Source organism: Zingiber officinale, chromosome 4A, assembly GCF_018446385.1.
Source record: "Zingiber officinale cultivar Zhangliang chromosome 4A, Zo_v1.1, whole genome shotgun sequence".
NCBI classification, from domain to species: Eukaryota; Viridiplantae; Streptophyta; class Magnoliopsida; order Zingiberales; family Zingiberaceae; genus Zingiber; species Zingiber officinale.
This window is the reverse complement of record NC_055992.1, coordinates 154,741,299-154,754,494: the sequence shown is the minus strand read 5'-3', so window position 1 is coordinate 154,754,494 and position 13,196 is coordinate 154,741,299. Positions and strand designations below refer to the sequence as shown.

Here is a 13,196-nt window from a genome sequence, read left to right as displayed (position 1 = left end):
AGGTTAATATGCAGGTCTTTTATCAATGAGTGTTCACATCCATGTTTGCAACTGTTTTGCTTATTGTGATAGCACTCAGTTGTTGCTAACACATCCTTTACTTGAGGTTGAGAAACAAATTCAATGGGAAAAAGAATTTAAATCATTGTACTTGCAAATGAACTATAACAAGATCATATGGAAGGAGCAATTACCTCTAAAGTGATAACGCCTCGAAAATGTTTTTCTTCTTGCCTTTTAGTGTATCCAAGCTGTAAGAGCAACTCATAATCAATGTTTGACCATTATCTAGAAAATAAAAAATTTAACAAAATGCAACATGGAGTTCAACGGTATATTCCCAAGTAACTAACTTTTCCACTTTTCTCATTGAGGACAAACCATCGCTTGCTCCAGCCACTTGCTTTTCCACTTTTTTTTAGCAACCACCCTACATATGAAAGGAATCTGAGTTTAAAATATGTAGATACGTTATGCAAACATAAATACCCTAGTTAAGGCAGTATTAATAAACAGTCTATGGGTGACTAAGTTAACATAACATAATTAATTAGTCAGTTGAAATTATGACAAGGCTGGAAAGCAGGGCTTAAACTGTGAACCAAATGACTAGCTCATACATATAATGTTGACATGAATGTATTAGCTAAATCATTGGCATATTGATGGTATAAGTAGAAACTTTAGGCAAAACAAAGAAAAGGAATCAAAATCAAATAGCAGAAGTTAATTGGCATATTCAAGAGTCAAGACATGCCTTGCAATTTGAAAATTTGCTCCATTGCAACTTAGGTAAATTGGTGATGAGTCACCAGGGTTGCAGTCAAGGGGAAAGAATCTTGAAATGGTAGGACTATGCCAAGATCTTCTCCAGACTTGGCATTGCAAGGGCCTTGTCTGTTGAAACCATTTGTTATTTTGAAAGAGCGTGCATGTGCATGATAGAGGTATTAGGACAATAGGGTTATGTGCATAGTGGATTTAGTCCCGATATTCTAGATCTAGGATTTCTACATTGGGTATATATATATACACATGTAATTATTCCTTTACAATATATTGCAATGCAATATTTCCCTATCCCCCAATTCTATATGGTATTAAAGCCCCTTACAATTTCTCAAAGAGGTATTGAATGAGGAGTAGACTGCCAACTTCTGATCCTTCAAACTTCTCTCCTCCCATCTCTCTCATCCACGCGAAGCCATTGTCTCCATTGCGTGACAACTGCTAGCATGTACTAGACACCATCTTGCACGGACCCTCCTTTGAGCTTCATGCATTCTTCCCCAGGTAAAGTCGCCACCTGACATCGCGAGGCAGCTAGAGTGAAGGAACCACATGATACCTATCCACAAAAGCCTTCTATGGCTAGCATCCATCACAGAAGATCCATCACTGCAAGACACCTCCCTTCCAAATAGCTCCACAGTCCAACTGTTACATCACTTGAGTCTTGAGTCCAACCATAAGCTCACCTGCTAACTCCTTTATTGTGAGTGACTCACTTTGCCAAATCTAACAAAATTATCACCACTTTTTGAAGGGGACGAGCCACAAGTAGTGCAAGAGGAGAAACTCTCATCTTTCCTCCAATTCTGAAACCGAGTCGATGATGCCAACTCCAACCAACGATCCACATCCCAATCCACTTCTAGATCTACAACCTCTATCTTCCACGTTGGAGTTTAAATCATCTCCGCCTTTTGCCGTACAGTCTTGTACCTACTCTCTAGTCCTCTAGTCTTTTGATGTCCTCAATCTCAGCAAAGCCATAACTCCATTTTGGCATGAGGGTCTGCGAGATTGATTGCATTTGCTGGACCAAGCTCCATCATAAGAAGAGTCTTCACCTTCTATCATATATGAAACAATCATCTACCATCGTTTAGTACTGATAGATTTTTTTTCCTACTTCTTCCACTCCTCTTCTCTAATTATTCTTCTCAAAAATTAAATTGTTTGCATGTTGCATTTGCTTTGCTCAAGTCAAAGAAGACATAAAAAAGAAAAAACATCATGTTTTCTGTTGGATATTGGGGCCTAAATGGACCAATACGATTTTGAGGAGGAAAAATCGGAAGCCATCAATTGTTGAAAGTCGTAATTGACTTCAAAATTGAAATCTACGTTTCGCGTAGATAGATTTAAACTATTAATTTGCTCAAAACCGATTAAGGGTGAATGAGAAATTAATGTTCAAAGTCGGCCCAAAATAACGTTGGTTATTCATTAAGGAAATGCAAGGGAGAATAGTCCCACATCGGAAATTTCCGATGTGCATTCCTTACTTATTAATGATGTTGAGTTATTGGAGTTAACTCAGAAAAGTACCAGGTACTCTCTGCTCAGGGGCGAGCAGGTGCTCGCACCTGTGAGCCCGCCACCCGCCACGTGCGCAATGGGCGCTTTGTAGGCGCACTTCGCATCGTCGCGAGGAGCATTGAGGAGCTTAAATTTATGCTCCAGGTGACATTGCAGTGCCTACATGGCACTCGGGTGACGTGTCAGGCTAGTACCTGACATGGCAGTGCCTATGTGGCATCCTCGTGGGCAAAGGGAGATGACTGGACAGTTGGTTGGGCGAACGGATGGCAGCCGTTGATCAACGTTGATCAAAGAAGTATGGTGGATCGCTTGTGATGCGATCTAGAGCGTTGGATCACAATGAGTCACGATCTGACGTGAGATACACCAATCGATCGGACCATCGACTATCCGTTGAGATGGTCACAACTTTAGATCGATGGATGAGATTAAAGGGGCTATGTGAAGAGTTATAACTCTTCATCCGGACGGCCGTTAATCGTTAAAGGTCACACCTTCCACAAAGCTCTTCCTTATAAATAGAACCCTCCAGTTGGAATCAAATCACTCAACTTAATCTTCTCTTCCTCAGTATTCACTCACTCATCTTGTCGTTCAAGAGTCCAAAGCCTACGAGAAGGTTCTGGTCTCGAAGTCGAGTCTTTCGATTAGGGCGATTGTCGTCGTTGTATCTTGGGAACGAAATACACCGTTAAGCTCCGTAGCGGAGCAATATCGTTTATGGAGATAGTGTCGAACACTAGCCTCGACGATCGGTTGCGTACTCAATTTACGGTTCCAACGATCGTAAACGATATTCCGTCTGATATGGCTACCAACGACGTTCAACCGCCATTCCGTTGTTGGCGTTCCGACCGCCGTTCGACATCCATTCCGCGGAGAAAAGCGGAGAAATTCACCGCCGACTTGAAGATGGCGTGAAGATCTTTGTTCTATAACAACGCTAAACCTTATGCGGTTTTGCGTGAAGACCCGCCAATCGCTGGACGGTAGCGCTTGCGATCGATGGGCCGCGGAGATTTTTCGTGTCATGACTACATTCTCAACGCTGGACAACACGTTGTATAACGTGTATTGTTCATGGAAATGAATCTTTGTGGGAATCGCTGAGAAGAAATACAAGACCGAAAATGCCGGATCAAGAAATTCATCGTCGGCGGTTTCGGATTTCAAGATGGTGGACTCAAAAGCGTCTCATCTCAAGTCCAAGATATCGATTAATCTTGCGATCCGGGCCAGAAGAATGGTTGAACGAGTCGTTCGCGATTCTTGCGGTAATTGAGAAGCTCCCTCCGTCGTGGAAGGATTTCAAGAATTACCTAAAGCAAAAAGAGATAGGGCTGCAAGACCTGATCCCGAGGCTACGAATAGAGGAGGATAATCGAAAGTTATCCGATGCAGAGGAACCAAGCGGACTATAGGCGATATGTCCAACCTGGTCGAGCCGAACGCTAAAAAGCCGAAGCAGTTCAAGAAGAAGGCCTGGCGAAGAAGTTCGAGGATCCCCTCTGTTGTGGGCGGGACACTGTCGAGGCTGAGGCAGAAGAAGCCACGAGGGCGAAGGATCTGCGAACCACGCCGCAACCTCTCTTGAGGACTTGGATCTCACTGCGGTTGTATTTGAAGCCAACTTGGTGGATACCAACCCGAGCAGTGGTTCATCGATATCCAACTCGTCATATCTGTTCCGATAAGGCGATGTTCTCTAAGTATACTCCGATAAATGGCAGGAAGCTCTATATGGGTAATTCCACGACGTCGCCAATTGTCGAACTCGGAAAAGTTGTTCTGAAGATGACGTCCGGAAAGGAGCTAACACTCATTGATGTACTCCATGTTCCCGACATAAGTAAGAACCTAGTTTCTGGAGCGGCACTAGTTAAGGCCGGATTTAGGCTAGTGTTCCAGTCAGACAACTTTGTACTTACGAAGAATAATATCTTCGTAGGAAAGGGGTACCTAGAAAAGGGTCTATTCAAAATGGTTGTAATGCCTGTACTCCGAAATATTGATGGTAATAAAATAAATGCTTCCAGCTATGTTGTTGAGTGTTTTAATTTGTGGCATGATCGACTCGGACATGTGCATAATAATACTCTTAAACGTCTCGTCAAATTAAATTTATTACCAAACGTCAATGTTGTAAAACTAAAATTAGTCAAGTGAGCAAAAAGAAACTTAATTTACCTTTCAGAATTACTTTACGTTAGCAAATACTGTACTTGCACGACTTGAAACTGAGAACTAGAGGTAAAAGTATTTTATTTTATTTGATCAATTACACAAAGTCTATGTCTTTAAGAAGTAAAGACGAAGCCCTAGAGGCATTTAGAACTTATAAAACAGAAGTTGAAAATCAACTTGACAGACGAATTAAAATAATTCGTAGGGATAGAGGTGGAGAATATGGTGCACCGTTTAATGAATTTTGTTCAGAATCCGGGATTATTCAACAAACAACGGCACCTTACTCACCTCAATCGAACGGTGTTGCCGAACGTAAAAATCGGACACTAAAAGAGATGATGAATGCCTTGTTGATAAATTCAGGCTTACCTCAAAATTTGTGGGGGGAAACAATATTATCGGCAAATCACATTCTCAACAAAATCCCTCATAAGAAAAGTGATAAAACTCTATACGAACTATGGAAAGGCCGCGAGCCATCATACAAATACCTGAAAGTGTGGGGTGCTTGGCAAAGGTTGAAGTACCTAAACCAAAGCAAGTAAAGATCGGACCTAAAACGTTCGGTGCGGTATTTGTCGGATATGCCCATAATAGTAGTGCATATCGTTTCCTAGTTCACAAATCAGACATTCCCGATATTCACGTGGGAACAACCATAGAATCTCGGAATGCAATATTCTTTGAAAACGTTTCCCAAATAAGAAAGGAAATGTTGAAAATGATAACAACGGAAGTTCAACTTAGTTGTCGTAAAAGAACTATTGACGATCAAAACAAAGAGCCACGTCGGAGCAAACGGGCTAGAGTTGAGAAATCGTTCGGGCTAGACTTTATGACTTTTATGCCAGAAATGGAACCAAGAACATTAAGTGAGGCTCTCTCTAGTCCCGATGCTCCAATGTGGAAAGAAGTCGTCAATAGTGAGATTGAGTCTATCATGAATAATCATACTTGGGAATTAGTAGACCTTCCTTCCGGTAATAAACCATTAGGTTGTAAGTGGATAATAAAACGCAAGTATAAAGCTGATGGATCAATTGACAAGTATAAGGCGGACTTGTAGCGAAAGTGCGAGGAAGACCTTAATTACTTGACACTACTCACCGGTGTGAGGATTACGTCCATCAGTCTTATGTAGCGTTCGACCTTGTATGACCTGAAATACATCAAATGGATGTTAAGACTGCGTTTTAAATGGTGAGTTGGAAGAAGAAATTTATATAGAGCAACCCGAAGGGTTCATGGCTAGAGGAAAAATGTGTCGACTTGTTAAGTCGTTATACGGACTTAAGCGCGCTAAACGGCACGAAAAATTTGGTAATGCTGTCAAACGAATTCAGAATAAATGAATGTGACAAATGCATTTATGTCAAACACACAAAGGCTATATAATCGTGCATGCATACGTGAGCGACATGCTAATAATGGGCGTGTCATGATGTAATCATGACTACAGAAAATGTTGACCAAAATTTCGATATGAAAGATATGGGTCAAGCGGATGTTATATTGGGAATTAAAATTCTCGGGACATCGGAGGATAGTTAACACAATCCCATTATGTAGAATCGATGAAAAGATTCATCGTCGATCTTCTTTGTAAAAACACCTATGGATCTAAGTCAACACTTAGCGAAAATCATGGTGAGACCATATCGCAGTTGGAATACTCTCGGATAATAGGCGGTTTGATGTATCTTCTAAACTGCACATCGTCCGGATATTGCTGTCGGTCAATGGAGTCGTTTCACCATAATCCACGGCGCCTTGGAAGGCATTGATCGAGTTCTTAGATATTTGAAATATACTATGAACTATGGATTACATTATGGAAAATATCCCGCTGTGTTGGAGGGATATTGTGATGCTAAGTGGATATCAGATACAAAATACTCCAAATCCACTAGTGGATATGTATTCACGATCGGTGGGGGAGCAGTATCTTGGAAATCCACTAAGCAGACGTGCATTGCTCGGTCAACTATGGAATCCGAGTTTATAGCACTAAACCAAGCGGTGAGGAAGTGAATGGTCGGAACTTCTTGGAAGATATTCAAGTGGGAAAAACACACTGCCTCTGATCCATCGTGATAGTCAATCGGCGATTGGAAGGCGCAGTAGTATGTATAATGGGAAGTCAAGACATATACGTCGTAGACATAATACCATTAAGCAGTTGATCTCGAATGGAGTGATTGCAATCGACTATGTTAAGTCCAAAGATAATTTGGCAGATCCTCTAACGAAGGGTTGAGTCGAGATCAAGTATATTTCATCAAGAGGAATGGGATTAAAAATCTACAACCGAAAACTAAGTGGAAAACCCACCTTGTTGGAGATCCCAAGATCTTGGTTGATGGGACAACAAAGTTTGAAGTTGTGGTTCAAAGCGGAGATAGTTTATCTCATCGATCTAGGATGAATTTGTCTTGTCTACCTTATGTAGTGAGGTTAAGCTTATGCTTTTAGTGACTTATACCTTATAAGGTGGAGTATGGTAGGATACTCTTGATAAGTGTCACCTATGTGAGTGTGACAGCTTCAATGAAACACTCATGAATCCAAGACGGTGTCCATGGCCAACGGAACCAACCACGAGAACCTAAAGTAGGTGAGATAGGTCTCTGTGTGGGTGTTATTGTCTTAGTATACACAAACAGTGAGCAGTTCAAGACATCACGTTCACAGCCTAGTATACTCGATAGCATTCCACTACGGAAGGTTCAAGCCACAACCTCTCCCGATACAATGACTTATCGATTGGACTCTTGTAAAGTGTCAGCATACACGCATTACATTAATTTCATTCGTGGGGGATTGTTGGATATTGGGGCTAAATGGACCAATACGATTTTGAGGAGGAAAAATCGGAAGCCATCAATTGTTGAAAGTCGTAATTGACTTGAAATTGAAATCTACGTTTAGCGTAGATAGATTTAGACTATTAATTTGCTCAAAACCGATTAAGGGTGAATGAGAAATTAATGTTCAAAGGCCCAAATAACGTTGGTTATTCATTAAGGAAATGCAAGGGAGAATAGTCCCAAATTTCCGATGTGCATTCCTTACTTATTAATGATGTTGAGTTATCGGGTTAACTCGGAAAAGTACCGGTACTCTGCTCGAGGCGGCGGTGCTACACTGTGAGCCGCCCGCCGCCAGCGTCGGCGTCTTACGCGGCTGCGCGCGTCTTGCGCTAGGGCTGGGCGCTTTGGCGCGCTTGCGCCGCGTCGTCGCGAGGAGCATTGAGGCTTAAATTTATGCTCCGGTGACATTCACGGTGCTACATGGCACTCGGGTGACGTGTCGAGGCTAGTACGACACGGCGGTTATGTGGCATCCTCGTGGGCAAAGGAGATGATGGACAGTTGGTTGGCGAGCGGATGGCGGCCGTTGATCAACGTTGATCGAAGTATGGTGGATCGCTTGTGATGCGATCTGGAGCGTTGGATCACAATGAGTCACGATCCGACGGCTTGGATGAGACATGATCCCAAGCATCGGATCAATGGATCCAGATCCGATGGCTGATAGATCCGAGGGTCACAACTCTTAGATCTGATGGATGAGATTAAAGGGGCTATGTGAAGGGTTATAACTCTTCAGTCCGGACGGCCAAGATTAATCCACCCAAAGGTCACACCCCTCCCTAAAGCCTCTTCCTTCTGTATAAATAGAACCCTCCAGATTGGAATCAAATCACTCAACTTAATCTTCTCTTCCTCAAGTATTCACTCACTCATCTTGTGCATTCAAGAGTCCAAGAAGCCTACGAGAAGGTTCGCTGGTCTCGGAAGTCGGAGTGCTACGATTCCGAGACGATTGTCGTCGTTGTATCTTGGGAACGAATTGCAACAATCCGTTAAGCACCGTAGCGGAGCAATATCGTTTACGGAGATAGTGTCGAACACTAGCCTCGACGATCAGTTTGCATACTCCGGAATTTACCGGTTCCAACATTTTCAATTTTTTATGTCCAGCAAAGGGTCGAGATAAGCTTTCCTCTCCAATAAGACCTGAGCCAAGAAAATGGCCACTCATTCTGCTGCATTCAGCAAAAGAATTAGCTGTGCAATCCATTCAGTGAAGACCTGAATAGGAAAATCTAACAAGTTGGAGATAGAACATCTGAAGCTTACTCTCGCGCGCACGCTCTTTAGTGTTCTCCACTCACCCGGACGGAATTGTATTGACTTGAGCGTCGGAGGGCCTTTGCCAGAGACTCCCCCTTGGTTTTTGGGCGTTGACACTTTGTTGGCTTGTCTGAGTGTGCGCAGGATCGAAAGAAAGCTTTTCTACGGAGTAAAAGGTCTTCTCTCAATCAACAACCAAGCCACCATTCCCAGTACACCATCTCTCCAGTTTTCAGACAAGATCACCAGACATAGATGCTATATATGCTCCAGCTATACCAATAGAATTTTGGTGTAAAGGATTTGGTCACTCATGGTATTTTAGGTCTAGAGTTTCCACAGTGAGTCTAATATATACATGTAATTATCCTTTTAAAATATATTGCAAGATACTACTTTCCTATTTCCAAATTCCATAATGCAATTAACTATGGGTATTGACATATCCAAAGGGATTATCCACCAATTATGGTCTTCCGTTCATAGTTTTTGTGGTTCCATTATCAATTCCATAATAACACACTCAAAAGACAATTTACAGTTTTAATTGCATAGTATCAAAGAGATAATTTGCAATATTCAAATTAGTGCTTTGCTAAGCAACTTTATTATATGTTATTGGCATGGAATTTGTTTGCCAGAGCTTAGTGAAGAACAAAAAACTGAATGATTTAAGGTTCTTTACATAAAACCATGGTGTACTTAACATTACTGGTATCATTAACATGTGGAATAAGATTATACATGTTACTTTAAAGATGGTGGACAACCTGCTGTTATTTCTCCAGATGGTCCAGCAATCTGCAAGGATGAGCCCTCTTTTGCATCTTTGTCGGATTGATTTGTTTTATCTTTCATCGATTTCAAGCTACCACCTGTCTGCTGAATCCCAGGCCGAGAGCTTGATTCCTAGTTAAATCATTATAAAAATATTCAAAATGTGTTAAACTACTAATACAAAATTTCATGCCAGATCTATAGTAAATCTAAAATCTTTGCTTCATATTTTATACTGTAGAAAAGTGGAGGGAAGAAGGCATTGTAGATTAACTCGGTTTAGAATTGCTTGCTCTACCTCATTTGCCTTCGTTGACAACTGGTGCTTCAGCTCATCTTCGCGTCGTTGCCTCTCCATTCTGCCAGTACATTATTGTATTAGAAGCTTAACAATTTGAAGTTTTTAATAAATTTAAGCCTAGCTGAACTAGTGAAACATTTCTTAAAACAATAATATCTTCTACTAAAGAAAAGAAAAAATATTTTTGAAAAGAAAACCTTTTTGCAGTACAATCAGGATAAAAAAAATCAAAGCTTCAGCAAACCTTTTCAATCATGTCAGATCAGAGTTCTGCCAGTAAGATTGTGATAGGATTTCAGTTTAGAAAGAAATTTAGGAAAAGAAAAAACAAGTGTTTGGCATATAAAAACAGAAGACCAAATATCTAACAAACAAGCACATAGAGAGTAGGGGAAATTCATCAATGCTTATTGAACTTTTTAATGTCAAAGAAGGTTTGTAAGTTTAGAAGGACGAACTATGTTAGCTTGGGGTTAAAGTGTTCCAAGTCATTTGTTGAGCTTAAGTTAATGGTTTGTTCTTTAATTTGGGTTGCTCATTAGATTGATATTAGACACACCTAATCCTATAAGCATGATGAGGTGTTTATGCCCCCATGGGCATAGCCGAGTTGGTACTCGGGTGGTAGAACCATTTTTGCCCTTTGTCATTGTAAATGGTCCTCCATCCAAAAATATAAATTGGCCAACTATAACTATAATTGAAGCAACAAAGAAGACATCAAAAATCTGTTTTTGAATGATTCTGTCAGGAATAGCAACAAACCTGCGTTGCACAAGTCGAATAAAGTGTTGAGGAGGAACAAAAGATCGTTCCATGTCAACAAGTGCAACAACCATCTTCTTTGCCTCATTCCTGAAATTTTCCAAGGCAGCAGATGCAATTGCAAGCACCTTTTTTTTGAAGATAACAAAGAAATTTCAAAGTGTTCGCACATCAGAAATATAAAAAAAGCTGCCTGTGGCAAGAAAGTAAACATGTTGCTCGAGATGGAAACATTAGATTGTAACACTACCTCTTTTTTAAATGGTGGGTATCTGCCTAGTCCTGGGGTACCATTTGCTGAGGCAGAAACTATATCCAGCAGAACCCGGTGGACCTGTTTAAATTGCAACAAGAAAACATTCACATAAGACATAAAATTTACTAATATGTGCTAAATAATTAGCAATGAAGCAAAGTAGAGCACTAATATATGCTAAATAATTAACAACAAAGAAAAGTGGAGGTTATGTAAAAGAGGAGATTTGCCACATAATTTAGGTGCAAAAGCAATATATACCATAAAAGAAAATTCACCTCATCTACGCAAAGCTTTGATGGTTCTTTAGCAAGTTCAAGAACACACTTTATTAAAGACCTCAGACCTTTCTCAGGAGATATTAAATATGGCTGATAGCCATCAGCTTCAAGCACAATCTAGGGGCAAGATAACAAGAACAGAAAGTAAGCAGAAGAAAAAACAGAATAAATATAAGCTAATAAAAGAACATAGGGATAGAAATATACACGTTTGACGTTGTTTATATCAAAATGCTTGTCCAACGGAAGCTGCTTAATTTTGTTAGGGAAGTTTCCTTCGAAGGTTGCAACTACTTTCCAACCTGCACCCTACAAAAATTATGCACAACAAAGATATCATATTAGAGCATCATATCACTGACTTATGTGCGATAGATGCAATATTATATAAGTATAACCATTTTAAACAACATTAGAAGTTGCTGCTAGGCACTTTAGGCAACTTCCTGCAGGTAAGCAAACATAAAAATAACTCAAGTTGATTAATTTATATGTCCACGTATTCAGATCATGGAATTGTTTGTTTGTAGCTCATACATAAAATATATAATTCCGGTGGACATGGCAGGATTGTTTGTCTTTATATTGTGCTGTTTATAGTTTGTTAAATAAAAACAAAAAGCATCACAAACATAAAACTGACCTCACCAGAAGAAATATGCTGCAGAAATGTATCTTCAAATTCTCGGCAAAGCTGCAATGCAATAGCCCTTGTACCTTCAGCAGTATTTGCCATTTGCTCACCAAGCTTGAATAATTCATCCTGCACAATCTGGGACTTACCCTGTAATCTGCATAGATCAGTAAACAAATGCACGTCAAGGTAAAACACAAACAATGCATCATGAAATCTGGCAAAAGAGCTTGTTGTGAGGAGCAATCAATCCCATTGTGCAGTACAAGAAAAATAGTATCAAAGTGAACTAGTCAAAACAATTAACACAGCTATTGTAATAATAGCACAAAGATCAATGTGGAAAATTGGGCCATTAGAATTCTAAGATAAAGACTGAAGATGAATACTAGTAGGATAATGACATCATGATAGAAAATAGTACATCCAAATGTTATAATACAACTAGATGAAGGAAAAACACAGTTAATTGCATTTGTGCATCTATACATATTTAAAGTTAAACTAGAAATTGTTTATAGGAACTCCTGCAGAAGCTACCAGGTGTCAGATGAAAATTTCATGAACAATTTCTAACAGAAGTTTATGGAGAGATATAAGAGGATATAAAAAAACAACACAATGGTTTGAACTAACCACGGTCATGGAACCTACTTGGCACCTGTTTTGTGGTTTAATTTGTCCAATCAGATCAAATAGAAGGATAAAGAAATGCAAAATTACATGATTGAAAATCAAATCAGCAGGCCCAGGTTGACTAGGTTTGGTGCTTTATCTGTTTCTTGTTTTTTTTTTTTTTTTTTTCATTTTTTGTCTAACCCCAACCAAATTGTGGTCTACGTCCCAGAAAAGTGGTTGAACTAACTAGCCCAGCTCAATTTACAAAACACTAACAAATAATCCCATTTCATATTAGGGCGGCTGTCCAGAAATATCATTCTTGAAGTTATTATTCACTTGACATTTGCAAAATAGAGTTAACGCTATAAGACCAAAAGATGTATGATGTGTCAGGCAAACTCTCATACATAAAATATTTTTATGTTCTAAATAGCAAACAGTTAACTGCAATAATCCAAATAAGTTAATAGCATGGAATTGAAAGTACCAAGACAAAAGTAAATCACGATACAAGAATATAGCTTCATAAAGTACCCAGTGAGAAGGTTTGGAAGCCTGATCTTCATCCTTTCACGTATCTGTTTAGCAAGGGTATCCACCAAAGCAACTCTACCAAGCTTGCTTTGTGGAGCTCCAGTAAGTATTGCTTTAAGACTTTCAGTCTCAGCATTCCAAGCAGTTTCCAGTGAATTATTAGACCCAACTGCTCCTGCTTGTGCTGAAGCAATAGACACAGATTGCCCAATGAGAGCTACCCATGGAATATCAGAAGCACTCTTCGGTCCCTGATTCAACAAAAGAGCATGAACAGCAGCAATACTTTTCTGGTCACCAGCTGCTTGATCGATTTTGCTAATGATACCGACAGTCCTAGTTCCTACAAAAATGAACATTAGTACACAAGAAGGAA

The 13,196-nt window shown here is 40.0% G+C and overlaps 1 protein-coding gene across 2 annotated transcripts in view; it reads right to left on the bottom strand.

Annotated features, from left to right (window-relative positions):
* Nucleotides 1–13,196, bottom strand: part of LOC121971773 (dynamin-2A-like) — a 29,867-nt gene that overhangs the window by 4,029 nt on the left and 12,642 nt on the right. For both annotated transcript variants that reach the window (XM_042523207.1, XM_042523206.1), the window contains exons 7-16: nucleotides 12,821–13,163; nucleotides 11,675–11,822; nucleotides 11,239–11,340; nucleotides 11,029–11,148; nucleotides 10,745–10,828; nucleotides 10,495–10,622; nucleotides 9,727–9,787; nucleotides 9,422–9,560; nucleotides 354–430; nucleotides 195–251 (exon numbers count right to left, since the gene is read on the bottom strand). In XM_042523207.1, coding sequence (XP_042379141.1) covers nucleotides 195–251; nucleotides 354–430; nucleotides 9,422–9,560; nucleotides 9,727–9,787; nucleotides 10,495–10,622; nucleotides 10,745–10,828; nucleotides 11,029–11,148; nucleotides 11,239–11,340; nucleotides 11,675–11,822; nucleotides 12,821–13,163 — 1,259 coding nt within the window. The remainder of the gene's footprint in view (nucleotides 1–194; nucleotides 252–353; nucleotides 431–9,421; nucleotides 9,561–9,726; nucleotides 9,788–10,494; nucleotides 10,623–10,744; nucleotides 10,829–11,028; nucleotides 11,149–11,238; nucleotides 11,341–11,674; nucleotides 11,823–12,820; nucleotides 13,164–13,196) is intronic.